This window comes from Sphaerodactylus townsendi, linkage group LG06, assembly GCF_021028975.2.
Source record: "Sphaerodactylus townsendi isolate TG3544 linkage group LG06, MPM_Stown_v2.3, whole genome shotgun sequence".
Classification (NCBI taxonomy): Eukaryota; Metazoa; Chordata; class Lepidosauria; order Squamata; family Sphaerodactylidae; genus Sphaerodactylus; species Sphaerodactylus townsendi.
In genome coordinates this window covers 45,164,847-45,182,636 of record NC_059430.1, presented here as the reverse complement: position 1 = coordinate 45,182,636, position 17,790 = coordinate 45,164,847, and the positions used below count along the sequence as shown (strand labels likewise).

At 42.0% G+C, this 17,790-nt stretch overlaps 1 protein-coding gene across 13 annotated transcripts in view; it reads right to left on the bottom strand.

Annotated features, from left to right (window-relative positions):
* The window catches only part of ANKS1B (ankyrin repeat and sterile alpha motif domain containing 1B), a 462,906-nt gene extending 450,673 nt beyond the window's left edge, over nt 1-12,233 (bottom strand). For 12 of the 13 annotated variants that reach the window (XM_048500513.1, XM_048500514.1, XM_048500506.1 and 9 more), the window contains exon 1: nt 11,491-12,233. In XM_048500513.1, the coding sequence (XP_048356470.1) occupies nt 11,491-11,624 (134 nt within the window). In that variant the 5' untranslated portion in view covers nt 11,625-12,233. The remainder of the gene's footprint in view (nt 1-11,490) is intronic. The other variant, XM_048500516.1, reaches the window with a different exon arrangement.
* Nucleotides 12,234-17,790: the final 5,557 nt, after the last annotated feature.

Genomic DNA, 17,790 nt, shown 5'->3' with positions numbered 1-17,790 from the left:
GCCTATGTGCTGTTTCCACTGCTCATCTCTGGCCGTCTGAGTGAACATTCTAAGCAGCACGAACATTCTAAGAGTGACAGTTACACACAGGCCCCTCCCTGTCCTTCACCAGGGAGCGCCAGGAAAAAGGCGTTTTTACCTGGGCCAGGTATGAAATTTCAGGTATGTGAACATCTGAAAACACTCTCGCCTGACTGACTATAGTGGCTGGGAATTTTCAGAGGAATTGGCCCAGCAGTTACTGAGGTACCCTGTCATCAACACATACACGGTTAGCTTTTTATATATATAGAAGGGGGACCATAATTTACCTTCCAACTATAGACCAATTAGTCTTTTGTCAATTTCAGGCAAATTGTATGCCAAATCTTTACCTAACCATTTTCTCACCTGGATCTCGATAAAAAAAAAGCCAACTAGTATAGAACAGATTGGCTTCATGAAGGGAAAGACCACCTTGGATCATTGAGAACATGAGAACATGAGAACTAGCCAGCTGGATCAGACCAGAGTCCATCTAGTCTAGCACTCTGCTACTCGCAGTGGCCCACCAGGTGCCTTTAGGAGCTCACATGCTGGAGGTGAAAGCAATGGCCTTCTGCTGCTGCTGCTGCTCCTGAGCACCTGGTCTGCTAAGGCATTTGCAATCTCAGATCAAGGAGGATCAAGATTGGTAGCCATAGATCGACTTCTCCTCTTCCATAAATCTGTCCAAGCCCTTTTTAAAGCTATCCAGGTTAGTGGCCATCACCACCTCCTGTGGCAGCATATTCTAAACACCAATCACAGGTTGCGTGATTTGATTTGATTCCCCAGTGAGGACTGCAGAAATGTGCATGGGGGGGTGTTGTATTTTTGTTGTGCAGGCACAATGACATTAAAGTTTATCCATCCATCCCTCCATCCATCCTTTCACTGGAATTCTGGAAAAGCAACCAATTCCAGGTTGCCAATTCCTGCCAGATTCCTTCAGGACCCACTTGGGGGGTATAAAAGTTGGTCCACCAGGCACCATAAAGCGTTTGTGTTCTCAATCCGACATCCATTCCAACTTGGGATAAGAGGGATTTTTTTTCTTTGCAAGCCTTTATTGGCATAGAATAAGAGGGATTTGAGCATCCTCTTCTTTATAACACTCCCATTCTCCAGTCCTTTGCTAGAGGAACTGGTTTGCTAGAGGAAAAGCCTTTCTCCTTTGCTCCAGGAAATGCTGGTCGTTGTTTGGTCTTGAAATCATTGCTTGGTCTTGAAAACACTTATTTCCAAATACCTGCTTAAAGGAATAACTAGCCTTTTTGTAGCTTTTATAGATCTTAAGGGGGCTTTTAACTCTGTAGGTAGAGATCTGCTATGGCAGAAATTAAAGAAGCTTGACATAGAACCCAGGCTCTCTAATCATGTCTCTCAACAGAAACCCTTCTTGTCAGGTGAGGAGCAACCCATTAGGACTGTTAACATCTAAAATACCAGTTTCATGTGGTGTCAAACAGGGCTGTGTATTGGCACCTGTGCTGTTCAATCTTTTTTGCATGATTTTGCTTCCACCTTGAACAGCATTAACTCACACTGTCCTTATCTGAATGGTGTCCCTATTCCAATTCTTCTCAATGCTGATGATGCAGTCTGTGACGAATGCATTCAGCCTGCATTCAGGTTACAGGGTGGAACCGCCCCTGAAAGAGTTAAGCCCTGGCCAGCCCTGATTGGCCAGAGAAAAACAAGCAGAGACCATAAATTCTGTCAGCGCTAGAGCTGAAGGGTTCTTGCTTTTTAGTCCTCGGACTTTTTGGCTCTGACTGAGCTTGTGTGCCTTCGGGTACTTTTGAGGCAGAGTGTAGAGAATCCGCAGAGTTCTCTCACTGCTGTGGGGTTTAGGAATAGCTAGAGGCTATTCAATCACCTTAAACCCTGAGTCTTGGAGGCGTGTGTCCGCCCTCAGGTGTTGTGTTTTGTGTTATTTTTGAGGGAAACCTCTAACAGTCTGTAGTCTGACCTCCAGTACAGGGAACATCAGTCTTGGGAGGCCCAGCTCCTGTGGCAGAGAAGCCAGATTTTGGGAGTGTGGGAGAGGGAGGCTGTGATGCCTGAATCCCACTGGGCATAGGCTGAGTGTTTTATTTTTGGGAGGAGGAACAGCAGACTGAGTATTTTTATTTTTATGAGGGAGTGTAAAACCTCAACAGTAACATCTTTTGAGAAACATTTTTAAAGTAAAATCTGGTGAAGGGACACCTCTGAGTGTCCATTGTGTATGAAGTAAAGTGCCTGAAACCAAACTGAAACTTAAAACCAAACTTACTCAGTAACCGTGAAGCGTACAAACAAACTTTATCTGTAACCGCTAAGCTTTAAGAACCAAACTTATTCAGCAACTGTTAAGCTTAAGCGAACTCTCTGCAACCAACACGCTTATTACCTCTCCAGTTTACCTGAGAAGCCTTTGTTAAAACCAACAATAAAAGTTTGAGTTTTGTTCTTTTCAACACCGTTCCAGTCATTATTATTTTTTGTCTGTGTGTCTGTGTTCCCCAACCCAGTCAGGGTGGTGACCGTTGGTTGAAAATCAGTTTGAGTGGGCTGTAAAAATAAAATTTATATTTTGGTGGCAGCGAAAAGCAGAACATATAAGCGCCTTTCTCGACACAGTCCTGCTGTCTCCCATAGAGCAGAACATATAAGCGCCTTTCTCGACACAGTCCTGCTGTCCTCCCATAGAGATATTGCTTTGAAGAGCTGCAAAAACCTGTCCGCTGCCGTTCAGAAATTTTTTTAACTTCAGCGGTGGTAAGTTCATCTCGGCAGTGCTGAAAGTATTTAATGCAAAGGTAGTACAGCGCCTTCTGTACCGTGTCCCAATTTGGATCCATGCCTGGAAGCCAATTATGGAACAGATTCAATCTAACTTCCTAAACAAGATCTTTGGTGTCCCCCATTGCGTCCCATACGCTGTTTTATGTTCAGAATCGGGGCAACACTTGCTGGAATCAAGGGCATGGGTTGCAACCTTCAAATTTTGGGTGCGCCTTTGTTTCCATACAGACTCAAGTAGTTTAATTCAGCTAGCAATGCGGGAGCTTGAGCACTTGAATTGGTGGCTTCATATTGAAACCAAAGTCCTTTCTTTGGGTTTTACCTAGGAGTCTTTACTTACTGCTCCTGAGTTATTTCACCAACTAAAAGCTAGACTATTTGAACAGGAATACCAATTTCTTCTAAGTAAAGCACAGAGCTCCTGTTTTCCATTATTTTTTGGAATTACTTCCCAGAAATTCTATCCTGCTACTTACCTGGACCAACTGGTAAATTATAAACTTAGATGGGTTATGACCAGCGCAAGATGTAATTCCTTCCCCTCAGCTTTACTCCAAGGTCGTGTTTTTAATATTGCGAGGCTGCCTGTTCTGTCTCCCTACACCAGACTCGCTTGCTCATGTCTTGCTTCACTGCCCTAAACATAATAATCTTAGATCTGACCTGGTTGCATTATTTCCTACAGGATTTGCGTCTCTTCCAGACAAAATAAAAATGATTAAGTTACTGAATAATCCTGAGGTAGAAATATCCGAAGCTGTAGCCACATTCTTAATACATGTTTTGCATGCCTTGTAATAATGTTCTTTTAACTTTAACTTTATTTAGCTTAAACTGTTTTGGTTTTTTCTAATGCCTATTAAAGGTTTCTGAAATCTGAAATCTAGTCTTTCATGCAATGGATTTAGAAGCAGTCATTCTTTTACTTTCCACTGTCTGGCTATGCCTATATACTTTAGAGCAGGGGCATATTGCGAGTGATAAAAATACAGCTTGCTACCACAGTTTTTGTATCCCTGCCTCCAACATTCAGTTCGATGAAGATTTCTGGAGAACCTGAAAGTCTGCTGACTTGGTGTATGCTATTTTGATTGGCAGTAATTGTTAGAAGTTACTTTTTTGGGTAAGGGTGGTGGTGGACCAAATCAGCTACTTGCAGTGAAACAAAGTGGTTGAAGAGTAAGTAAGCACAGAAGGGGGGGAGTGACTGATGTGCGTGGATCTGCATTGCAAGTCCCTGGACAGCCTGATGTTGCGATCCATAGCGCTTAAGCTTTGTGATAATGAGGATCAGACTCCAAGGCTGCTCCCATCCTCCGTGTGCCAACTATGCAGTAAATTCTGTTGCAATTAGTGGGGTTTTACATTTGAGAAAATATTTGGTGGCACTTCAATCTCATGCATGGTTTCTTGGAAACGCTCCATGTGCGATTTATATGGGGCAAGACTGCCTCAGCAGCCATGAAGCCCCGCCTGTCTGAGGGAAAACACCGCACTTGTTAACCCTCCCCCAAGCTGCCACTGCCCTGCAACCTGAAAAGTCCCCTCCAAAGCCGAGGTGGAAATGCAAGGGGGAAAGTGGAGTTGGGGGGATGCAAGTCAGATTTTGCCCCAGCTTCCATTTTTCATAGCTACGCCTCTGCTTTTGAGTATTAAATAACTGTGCAATTAATCCTAAGGACTAAATAAAATTAGCAGAGTGGTCTAAATATGAAACAGACAACAAAGAACTCAAAAATAAATATAGCTATGTATACCCTGGCAAATGAACGTTTCCTGGCACGTTCTCTACTCTTGCTCTTCGCTCCTCTGCCTCTTTACTTTTTATAAATCTTATATATTAGCAGTTACAAATGATAGGTGAAAAGGACAGCTTCAAAATACAATGACCTCTCCCATAAACCAGTGCTTTAAAGCATGGTGTTCAATGGCCATGCATGTGACTTCACTAAAAGCTATATGAACACTTTTTTGCAATTTTCATATTCCAAATTAAAAGGAAAAAGGAGCATCAATGGAGCAATTGTAGTTCCACAAGTTTATGACTCTTTCTTTTTTTCCATGACTAAAACAGAAGTAGCCAAGAGAGTTAGCAGCAACCTATAGCCCACAGAGCATACAGAAGCTTCTTCTCATTCATAGGGCCTGATACTACTACTACTACTACTACTGAAGAAGAAGAAGAAGAAGAAGAAGAAGAAGAAGAAGAAGAAGAAGAAGAAGAAGAAGAAGAAGAACCAAACGCAGTGCTCAGACACGAATCAAAGAACACGAAAGGCACTGTAGACTATTTCAGCCAAAAAAAAAGCAATAGCAGAACACATGATAAACCAACCTGGACACAGAATATTATTTGAAAACACAGAAATTCTGGACCACTCTGACAACCACTCCGTCAGACTACACAGAGAAGCCATTGAAATCTACAAGCACATGGACAATTTCAACAGAAAGGAAGAAACCATGAAAATAAACAGAACTTGGCTGCCAGTGTTGAAAAACACTAGAGTCAAGACAGTGACTAATCAGCTCCACACAAACACAGGATGAGTATAGACAATATACAAAGGCCAGACTACTTCTATTCACATGCTCTCACCTATTGACCTTGCTATCTCCATTGTTACTCACATGCTACGTACTTCATTGCTACTCACTTGCCAGGCTACTTCTATTCAGATGCCCTCACCTATTGATCTTGCTATCTTAATTGTTACTCACAGGCATATATACTCCACTTTCTTTGCTTTCCTACTATCAGATCCTCTGAAGATGCCAGCCACAGATGCAGGCAAAACATCAGGAGAGAATGCTGCTAGAACACAGCCCTACAGCCATACACAACCACACAGCACCTCAGTGATTCTGGCCATGAAAGCCTTCGACAATACCTCCAAATAACATTTAAATTGCCCCTTAACTGTTTCTACTCCATCTGCTTCTGCCAGTACATTGGGCTCCAATTCTCCATGGTGCCATGGTTATTTGGTCAGCAGATCCACAGAACACAGTGGAGCAGCTGCCAGGCCCCACCCCCACAAACTACAGTTTTGCCCTGCCCCCCACTGTGGGATGGCGATTCCCTGGCAAGGGACTGTGCCAACAGTTGGCATGATGTGATAATGTATTATAATAAGGCAACAAATGAATATTTTCCTTGAAATGTAGTAAATATGTCATGCACTGTCTTGTTGCCATCATTCTCCTGCAAAGACTGCTAGGCCCAATTCTCATCAGCAGCTTCCAATAAACAAAAAGCTTTGGTGCAGGTTTTCCTTCTTTGGGACTCAAGGTGGAGGAAAAAGGAGGACCATGAAACCGAACAAAACATATAACAAATTGACCTGCACAACTCATGGGGACTAGTGCATGTAGCTAAGTGACCTATGATACTCCTTAGCCCACAAACACAATGATACCATTTCAAATGTCCTTACTTAAAATTTCAGTTTTGTATCTCCTCTGAATACTCAAGAGAGCCTTTCTCACTTGTTCAAACGCTTTTCCTCATGTGGAAAAGGATGATCATAATAATTTTCCATCAGCTACTGAAAAAGCCTGTGCTTGGGCAGCTACAGTCCTCATCTCCTCACAGAAGGGAACATAAATGAATAATTCTACTGTGAAGATTTTAATTGTCACATGGCTTATATCAGGAGAGACAATCCTGAAAAAATGGGTGTCCCAGATCAAGAGGCGCGATGAATGCAAAACCCAGCATTGTGTATTGAACAAGGAAACGAACAAGCAACAAGTGTAAGAAATTCACAAAAAAGTATAATGTGATAAAAGCAGCTAGCTTCACATCAGTAAGTGATCTGCTAAATTCTGAAGCAGTTGCAGTTTGTCTTATTTCCAAGGGGATCCCCATGAACAACACATTGCAGAAGTCTGGCGTCAAGGTTTGAGTATATAGATCAGCATGCTCAGGCCTACTGAGTGTAAGTACAGCTGACAAAAAGTATCCTTGGCTACCATGGTCATCTGTTTCAATACTAAAGTGAATGGGTTCAAAAAGACTCTTAATAATTTTACCAAAACTGTAAGCAAAAGATTTACCTTATCCAATGCAGGTAGCCTAACTCTCCATAACACATCAGGGCCACCAATCAGCACCGTCTCTGTCTTGTCTTTATTCAACCTAGCTTGTTTGCCCTCTTGAACACAGTATCAAGAGACAAACAAAATAGAGAGCAGTTTCCCAAGGCTTACTCAAAGAAATATAAAGCTGGGTGTCATCCGCATACTGATGCTGCATGTCTCTGCATACTGATGATGCATATAGTTTTGCATATCTCCAAAACTTTAGACAATCTCATTCAAAGGCCATACATACTGACTAGTGCCCATAATAATAGCACCAATAAGTGACCAACTAGTTCAGCCTCATAGAAAACTATGAGAAAAAGAGAAAAACAGTAGAGATAATGCTAGGTGGTTGTCTTAATATGCAAAAAGGACCAAACATTGTTTCATTCTATCATATTAAACATTAATTACACTTGAAATAGTAATTGTATATACATTCAGATGGTTTGTTATTGTAGAGTTCTGTCTTATTGACTAGTTACAGCAAACATTGCTACACCATTAAAAGCACATGAGAAATCATTTTACTAGAACTATGAAAGCCAAAGCATCTGCAAATGAAGCAAGTTATGCAAGTGATTTTTTTTACAAATTTCCTTAGCAACTCCATTCTTTCCCTGAAGAGAGACTGCTGATGATCAAGGGACTCTCCAGAATAGTAGTACTCACTCTGCAGTTGGCAGAGAGCCACATTCACATTTACTGTCAACTAGAAAAATCACATGACTTATGTGCACTACCTCCCCCAACACACACATGAAATGACATGATAGCTATTAATATTAAACAGGTGGGAACCCGCAAGAAGCATGTGAAGGGGGTATATCCCGCCCTGCTTCTTTTCATCTCCTCCCTTCTCTAACCATATTCATCCTTTTCTTCCCCTCCCCTTATTTGTCAACCTACTCCCATCCTTCCCTCATCCCTTCTTTGTGAACCTACTCCATTCCCCCACCTTTCTCCCCACTCTTTATATGTGTGGACATAGTGTGTAACAGACTTTTCTATATGATCACCTCTGAAGATGCCAGCCACAGATGCAAGCAAAACGTTAGGAACAAGATCCACCAGACCACGGCCACACAGCCTGGAAAACCCACCAGAACCAGTTGAATCCAGCCGTGAAAGCCTTCGACAATACATTAAGGTTTAATGGTTTGGCAGAAGCAGCAAACTGTAGTTTGTGCTTATCTGCAAACCACGATTTTAAACAGAGAACAAACTACTCTCTGGAATCTTATAATTCAGGGCACAATTTCTTAGGCTCATTCCGCACACGCAAAATAATGCACTTTCAAGCTGCTTTCACAACTGTTTTTGCCATTCCACACAGCTTCAAAGAGCCCTGAAAGCAGCTTGAAAGTGCATTATTCTGCGTGTGCGGAATGAGCCTTTATGTCAAACTCTGCTTTCCAGGATTCCAAACAGTGGCTTGTTCTCAAGTTTAGAATCTTACTATGCAAGGAGAGAACAAAGTATAGTTTGCTGGTTCTGATTTAATGTTAAGCCATAGTTTATTGCAAATACAGAAGAAATTAGTTACTTTGACATATGTAAAGGAGTGAGGAATATGGAAGTAGGAGTCACATGAGCTGGCCTGAAGATTCTTTCAAACTCATTCACATAGTAGTTGTTGTTACAACCGAACCATGCCTATAATTGGAAGTTGGTTTGGAAACCATGGTTTGTACTATGATTTTGTCTGAATTGACAAAGAATAGTTATAGTCCCTGTCAGGAATTAGGTTAGCATCATCCCTGTGCTGAAAGATCTGCCTGTTCCAGGAACAATTCAAAGGCTGGTGCCAACCTTTAAGGTCCTAAACGGCTTGGGACCAGAGCACCTGAACAACTGCCTCCTCCCATACTGTCCATTGCACCTGTTAAATCAACCTCCCAAGTCCAGATCTCTGTAAACAGTTTTATTCTGGTTTTTATGTCCCTGGGTATTTTATAATGGTTTGTTTTTATACTGATAGTTTATTATTTTAATTGTGAGCCACACTGAACAGGACTCTGGAGAGACAGCATAGGAATCTTCTACTAAATAAATAAATGCCCATCTCTGTGCCTCCAATGGTTTCTACTCCATAGAGACAAGATTAAATTAATGAATATGAAGGCAATTAAACAGCTTTAAAGGTCGGTTCCTTGCTGCATATTTCGCAAATGAAACCAGGGGTTGAGTCTAATCTATTATTAGAGGAAACCGTCATTTGGCCAGATGTGTGAACTGAGCCAATGTCTCAGAAGTTTTGCAAACACTTTTAAGAAATGTCTCAAGACTGAGTCTGTATTAAAGTACCATATTATAAGAAAAAAAATGGTTTTGGTAAAATAAAAAATCCACTTTGTATTCCATTCATACTTCTCTCTACCTGTACAAGAGTAAGTCTGTGCGGGTGGGGAGAATCAAAATTCTTCCAACTGGATAACAGAAATGACTTGTATAGTTCACTCAGCAATATTGTTGAATCTGAACCTTTCTGTTATCATAACAAGACAACTAAACCAGGAAAATTGTAAAGTTCACTGTACCTGTATGTGATATAAATGAAACACACAATTCAGATCTTGATTGACCTCAATAAAGTAAGCATTCCAGTATGCCAACATTTTAAAATCCATCAATATCCCTGAGATAATTTCAGTTAAAACTGACACTAGAGAGAATATTTTAAAACTTGGTACCAGTACAGAACCATATTCAATTGATTAATCCAAAACTCCCACCAGTTTCTGATCTTGAAATGACAGTCATTACTAGTACATACAGTAGTAACGATACTGTCAAGAGAAGTACACAGTTTTAAGCCTTATAGCCAATTAATAGATAGCTAGGTAAATTAATAAATGGTTATGCATTTGATAATTATGCTACTAACAAGCCATAAACTATATGCTATAAGGAAGGGTAGGAAAACCCAGACATATGGTCACCCAGGTATCTAAAGATCTGATACTGACACCTGGGAAAGAATATATTCTCTTTACAGGTACCTAAATATTTTATTCTGGCTCTTACATATTAGAAATGTTTTATGACTCTTGGTTATAAACATTTACGTTTTTTTTATTCTTGCTTCCCCTACTTTTGCATTTGTATACATCTACTCACATAAATCCCAAACAAAAAGCACTTTGGCCAATATAAACATTCACAGGAGTGAAAAGGTAACAAAATCAGGATGCTTACTACTTTTTAAACAAATCTAGGAAGATTATATATAACTTTGTTTTTAGTAATCAACATAAACAAAATAAATGGATCTACTTAGTCTACTCTGTATTTTTAAAAGTGAGCCAATACGTTTTCCTTAAGTAGATATATATATCAATGTATTGCTCTGGTAAAACAAATCCTAAGAAAGTGAAAGTATAAGACCAGGACAAATTGAGTATCACAGTAGAGATAGTTGTACTGATCTGAAATTTTAATATATAGTTATACATAAAGTTCATATTGATGTTTCTTAAAATGCATCCAAGTCCTTTTTACATAGAATATATCATAATGGGACTAAATATTCTGAAAATAGATTATAATTAACATGCTAACAAAAATAGTTTTACTAATTCAGTTAGCTGATCGTGCAGTTTACTAGTGCAGATTGTCATAAAATGAAACAATTAAGAACCTTTTAAATTAAAACAACTTCGTATTTGCAAAAAGACAGTTTAATAAAATATTAAACCTGTTACTGTGGAGAATCTTTAAAAATACATGACCTTTTTTGACTATCACTTGAAAACAGTATTCCTTACTTCAGGCCTGCTGCTTTTCTTTCAGTAGAACACATTTAATGATTAAGTCAAGTTTTAGGTCAATAGTGTGTCAGTTCATTTTGCCTTCGTATGCTTAGGTCTGCTGTGTACTGCAGATCTCCTTTTATTTGACTAAAATGCCTGTGAAAAATGTTCTTCTCACCTGCAGCAAAATGATGCCATTAATGCCTAACATTAAACACAAAAGGTCTTCCTCTTTCTGAATTAGGAGCTAGCTCTCTTAACCCAGAAATACTCAATAACCCACCTCTATGCAATCCTACATTTTGTCACCTGCTGCATATGTTCTTTAACTGACCTGCCATTATAATTACATTTTTTCACAGAATTGCTCTATTAGTGAAAAAAGTTATTTTTACTGCATATAAGGGAATTGTACATAAGGATGGGAGAAAGACTGTTTTCCATATAACTAAAAATGCAATTTCCCTGCCTTTCATGACCAAATTGGTCAATGTTTTGCCATACAGAGGAAAACAGTGTAAAAGACACCTGAGAGGAATAATACCAACATGTTCTTGAAATTACCCAGTATATGGCAAAGTTCTGCACCAATGCAAATACTGCCATCCAAGCTGTTCAGGCACTGAAGAAATACAAACATATCAGTAGTATCAATTCCTGTGACATTCAGCACATACTACATGCCCCTCCCTCAGGCATTCATGCTTAGAGGAAAGAAACAATTTCTAGTAACTATGAATAATACTAGCCAGAATGAACGGGAGGGAAAGATTTGGAGAGGAGGATGGTAATAAGGAGAAAGTTACTACCCCCAGTAGCTGGTGGGGAATCACATCCCTACCTCAGCAAGTTGGATAAAGGTATAGGTCCAGATCCACTGCCCAGAAGCCCTCCTTTCCTGCCAGCCAAGAGTTTCTCCACCAAAGCCACATTCCCAGTGCGAGCAGCTTCCAGCAGTTCCTGGTCCTTCCCCATGATTCGGAATCATCAGAGAATCCTCCTCCCCTCTCCTCCCCAACGCTGTATAGGTTATTTCCTCTTTCACACTGAAAAGGACCCTCTCGGCAAAAATAATCTTCCCTCCTGGCTTCTCAAACAATTAACTGAGCAACGAGGATGTTCGTGTAGCCTTCCTGGACCACAGGCAGAAACAGCAGCTGTAGAAGAGGGGTCAGGGGGAAGACCTCAAATTTTCACTAGATCATTTCTGGGTGGAGTGTGGAGGAAAAAGGATGGGGGGAGGGGAGGAACAAGAAAGAATCGTCGCCTCCTTCAGCCCAAATTCTAGAAGGGGAAATCTCCGTTCCTGTGCCAGGCTGAGACGGGTAAAGAGTGAGGAAGATGTTAACGACCAGCAGGGCGCGAAAGGGGAGGCGCAGTCTTGGCCATCTAAGGCCCGTTGCTGAGGAGACCAGAGTTCTCTGCTTCTGAATGGCTGGCGAGGTAACGGTCCCCCTCCCTCAGTTGGCTCCCAGTCGCGTGCCCTTGCTCTGGCTCGTGCTGCGTTAGGGATTCTGCTGCCCTCCCTCAGCTAGCCATCCTACCCGTACAGCAACAGCAGCAAATGGTAGCTCGCCTGGCGCTCCACTGCGGTGGCGCGCGCGCGAGAGCACAGGCACGCGCTGGGCTGGCTGATAACGGCTGCCTAAAAGGACGAGAAGCCGCGCATACTGGGAGGGGAGAGAGAGAACGGGCGAGCGCTCACCTCGCGTCACGCAAACATAGCGCTAGGGAGAGGGGCGGTGGGCTGGAGCCTGGATGAAAGGGCGTCCGTCTTTTGGAAGGGATGCGACTGTGCTAGTAGCCTGTCAGAAATGAGACCCCGAAAAAGGGGGGGGGGGAGAGAGAGAGAGAGAGAGGGCCAAATTTGCCTCGGCATTGACTAGCTAGAAACGTGCCGGTGCCCTTCCCAACCCCGCCTCAAATTCCCTGCTGGTGAAATGGGGTGAGCGAGGTCAGGGTGGGAAGCGGAGCGAAACGGAAAGCTCGTGTTCTCCAGTGTGAAGGGCTGTTAGGAAGCACACCATTTAGCCGTTCATATATCACAAGCTGGGAGCTGGTAAAGAATGTGGGAGAGCTAGTTTGGAAATTGAGCCATCTATCCAAAATCGCATCCTCCGTGATTCTGAGCAGGCTAATTCCCACTCTCCCTTATTTAGTCCTTAATTGACATTCAGAGGCTCCCAATTAGACTTCAGCAGGACAGGTTTTGAAAGGATTTTTGATTAGTCTAAAGTTTCATTTTTTTCTGCATACCTGAGGAATCTTTCAAGCATGCAAGTGGGTGGCCCCATTCTTCATCATCCAAAGAGAGGCAAATTAGTTTACTATTAGATATTATTAGTGACTGATTAATGTAACATTATTTTAGGGCTGGATTGGGGAGTGAGGGGGACAGGTGCCCCAGGTAGTAGGGCAAGAGGGGGCAGAGGCAGGACATGGGGGAGATTCAGTTGCAGAGATGGCTTGTTCTGCCTAGCACATGCTCCATTGCCCTTGATTAGGCTGCTGCTAGAAGGTGGGAGAGTCTCAGTTGCCCAGTGGAGATGGCTTGCTCTGCAGCATGCACGCCCGCCTGTTCCCTCTAAGCTCCTGGGGGAGTGGGGGAGAAGATCTCAGGCCCAGAGGAGAGTTGCAGCCCTTGGTAAAGCAGAAGCTGTAGTTGTTAGTTGGGCAAGGCTATGGCGAGTAATGAGGAGGGGGAGCTAAAAGTTCTTGAGGAGATAATAAAAGATGTCAAGTTCAGTGCAGTGGGAGAAATAGACCTCCTTGGCCTCACTAATCTCCCTTCTTCCCCTGACCAAGGCACCCTTCACTCTTCTAATTGTAAGACATCTTCTCACCCCACACGCTTTCAAGGATGGCATATTGACAGTGGCCATGGTAGGCTTTGGGCACACAAGAGTTCTCGGGGAGGAAGCTTAGGGTATGTTATAAACACCGGGGAACAGAGTTTGGGGGGCTGGTGTTTATAACAGTTTAGAATGCCTGATGTGCCCCTCTTTCCCACTCTCCTGCCATGTGCTCTGCTGAGGCGCTACAAGCCTTGGAGCAGCCTGGAGAGGAAGAGGGTGGAGCTGAAGAGGATGGGCTCCCCATCCCCACTGAGAACTGTGATGCTTGGTTTTGCCAAATGTCAGACATAAACCTGTCCCCTCCTCTGATAGACTTGGCCTTCCTCAAATATTCTAATTTTACACCTCAAGAAAGGGCAGGAGGACAAGAACAGAGGGCCTTTTCATGTGCATCATGTGCCATCATGTTGCTTCTCACTTCACTGACCTCCAAAATGTCTTATTAACAGCCTTGCTCAGGTCGTGCAAACTGAGGGCCATGACTTCCTTTACTAAGTTACTCCATCTCTTGTTTGGGTCTTCCTCTTTTCCTACTGACTTCAGCATTTCCTAGCATTATTATCTTTTCCAGTGACTAAAGTACAGCAGCTTCAGTTTGGATAGGTTAGCTTCCAACAGCATAATTACCAGATAAAGCTTTTATTGGGCTGTACTTTAACAGGTTGTGAAGGAACATGTGGGATGTGTGGTGGTTCCCATGTCAAAATTATGTACACTGTATGTTTCAAAATGTCCAGGCTGCAAAACATTCTCCTTGGCTTGGATTTGTATATGTGTAAAAGGTTGAAGGAATATTCAAACATTATAGATACATAAAATAATCTGAAAGTGTAATTATTCATTGACAGTTCATAGAGGTCAATGGATTTTTTGTATTATTTGAAAGAGTTGTTGATACATTGATAATGTGTGTATAAATAAAGGAAAATATGTATTTGTTAGATGGGGGTGTCATTTTGTACTTTAGTCTCTCTTTTTAAAAATGTCGACCCAGCCCTGTATTCTGTGTACTAGTACTTCACACAATGCTTTGTTAGCGAGTAGACCTGTTGCACAGCGGAGTGCTGGTTACCGAGAGTAGGAGAAGCAGCCTTAGGACTTAGCTGCAACACCAGGAGAAACACCACAAGAAGCAGTTACTCTTCAGTGAAGTGTAGTTTATATACAGTGCAGCTAATCACAAGAAGATATATACAAGGTCATGGAACAGACTGATAGCATGCTTCGCCAACACAGCATGCTCAGAAGACAGAGAACAGTTGCAGCTGTTCACACATATATACAGAAGCTGACCAATCAGCTTAAAAGTCACACACAAATTAGTAGCAGCTGGCCAGAACTGGTTTGAACCAGCTCACTGCATCAAGTAGCTGTCAGTGAACTGTCAGTGAACTGTCAGTTAGATCAGACTGATCTAGCAAGACACATTCTTCTATTGTAAACAAAATTGTTCATTGTACTTCATTTTCCACTCTATCAATGTATCAACAAAAAAAATAGCTGAACTTGAGAGTGACAGTTCTTGGTACAAAAGATGTTGAGAGTTTCTGCAACTTAAATCTCTCTATATTGCCCTTTGATTGGCACTTAAATTTAGTGCATCAACCATTGAGCCATGACTCTCTAACATTTACATGTAATTTATGAAGAGCTCCTTAAATTTTCTGACTTTTTTATCCATCAAAGGTTTTCTCAAACTTTACCTTAGGAAATGACAGATGAAATTTCTGCCGTTGAATAAGTTAAATGGAATTTGAAACTAAAAGAGGAGTTTAAGGCTCCACACTTCATTCCATATGTTATCATCTCCTCCTTGTTCTTGGGCTATATTCCCCTTGAAGGTGGGGGGGGGGGGTTAGCATTGACATTTTCTTCACCAAATAGCTCGATTTTGGGCATTTTAAGGGGTAAGGTTGACTGCACGCATATCTTCAGCAGTGCTGTTCATCCACTGTTTCTTAACAGAAGTCTCCTCCAGTCACATAATGTGCCCGTACCACCAGAGCTGTGCTTCCCTCAGTTTCTTTGGTATTGGTGTAATTCCAAGATTTTGTCACTATACGTTACCACCACTTTTAGATATTTCCTCAGATGAAAAGTCTGTAGAAGCACTCAATTCAGCTCTCCATTTTTTGAAGTCACTGAGGTTACAGTCAAGGGTTCAGCAGAGTTCAGATCTCAATTCAGAATCCAGAGAAAGAACCAGTCCAATATAGTTCTTTGAACAATTTAAACATAGCTGAGAGCCTTTAAATTTTGGCTTCGCCTGCATTTCTCGCATGATGAGCACTCGCTGATTCACCTACTTTTGTCTGATACTCAGGCTAATCCATGGTTCTCTCTGATTGAAAGAAAGATTGAATCACTTGGTATATCTCTCGACTCGCTTTTCCCGCTATCTAGTTCAGAATCCTACAACTTGTTAAAACAAAAATTGTTGGAAAGTGAATGGATTAATTTATTTAGGGCTGCTATGAAAACTTATTCACCCTTACATCTTTCAATACCCCTATATCAAAACAGGATGGCTCCCTATTTGTATTTTTTGACTAAATCCTATGCAGAAGGAAGAGGCCCTCACACTTGCTTTCGGCTTCAATGTTTTCCCCTCCGCTTTATTGCGTGGTAGATTTAACAACTTGGAAATGAGCGAAAGGGTATGCTCTTGTGGTGAACAACAAATTGAAACATTGGCACATCAACTGCTTTGCTGCCCTAAATTTGCTAATATCAGATCAAAATATTCCAATATTCTTTCTAGGATACCTAGTGAAATGGGAGAATCAGGTAGACTTCCTTTCCTTCTGGACAATTCTGACAATGAAACTTGTGAATTGGTAGCACGATTTTTACTGGAGGTGATGCACAATCAATAATTAAATTTAAACATAGCTGAGTGTCCTGGGATGGCTGTCGCCCCTGCCTCCAGGGAAGGGGCTGCCATCCGAGTCTCGGGCAAGCCAAGGATTATGGGGCCACTCAGCCTCTCCAAGATTGAGGTGGGAGGGGCCAGGAGCAGCAGCTGAATGTTGCCACACCAAGGACACCCACCATACTGCATCATCCCCTCTCTCCTCCCCCAACCGTCTGGCGTAATGGAGAGCCATTCACCTCCTGGAACCATGCTGGTCAATGTAACTCAAAACGCTGGGGTCTGCCCCTGTTAAGAGTAGGGAAATTAGTGAGGGCAGACCTTGCTTAAGAGAGGCTGGATGACTTTATGAGATCTTTTTCACCTATGTATACATTAGGTTTTTCTCCTTAGAAATCCCAGGAGCCAGGAGTAAAAGGTTAACAATTTTATTAGAAAAAGTAAAATAATAAAAACACAAGCACACAAATGGTCAAAGCACACAGAGAAGTCACACAGTCCTAGGATGTGGATTGTGTTGAGGGTATAGGCCTGGGATAGAATGGGAGTTTTAGGGGAAATAGGCAATAATTACCTTATCCTAATGAAGGGATCCAGAAAACAGAGTTCAATGCCTGCACTGAGCTCCAAGAAGACAGGGTTGGAAGCTGGCAGTTGGTATAACTGGACCAGGGCAGCTCAAAATACACTGGGCGCAACTTAACTAGACTGGAGATTTAGTTCAGAAACACTAAGCTCTGACTGCAGGGTGGACATCTAATTTATAGGGAAGATCAGACTCTCAAGCCATGCTAAGAAAGCTTAATCTTTCCTGGACAAAGACAGTTCTTGCCTTCTGGAAGAGAGACAAGAGAAGGACACTTATGTTAAGTGGTGCATACTTAAACTTAATGTTTAAAACTGAGACTTAATGTTCTAAGTCCAGAAAGTGAGGGAGATGGTTAGCTTTCTGTGTGAGGCTGATTTAATAACAGTTTCATGATAATACCAGTGCAAATGGAAGTGGTCTTTGGAGAGGTCAGTCAGAAGACTAGAAAATGAGATTAGTGTTTAGAGGAATGGTTGGCAGGAACTCTTGATGAAATCATCTTCACATATCTTTTGTCTCATGAAAGCAAGTAGGCTGATGCTGGAATGAGAACCGTCTTTCCAAGCTGAAGGCATTTTCCTAATCACTCTAGGAAAAGGGGCAGCAAACAGTTTTGCAAGTTGATGTTGTCAGGAGGCTAGTCTAGGCAACTTTCTGTCCTTACGGGTAATATAAGCCAATGCAGAGGATGGCATTACATCTTGGCACTGCATTCCTAGGTTGGTGGGATGGGTAAAGGCACTGCAATCTTAAAAACAGGGCCCCACTCACCCACCATGGGTCAGTCTGTTAACATCACAACTGGTGGGAACCAGCCAAGGGAAA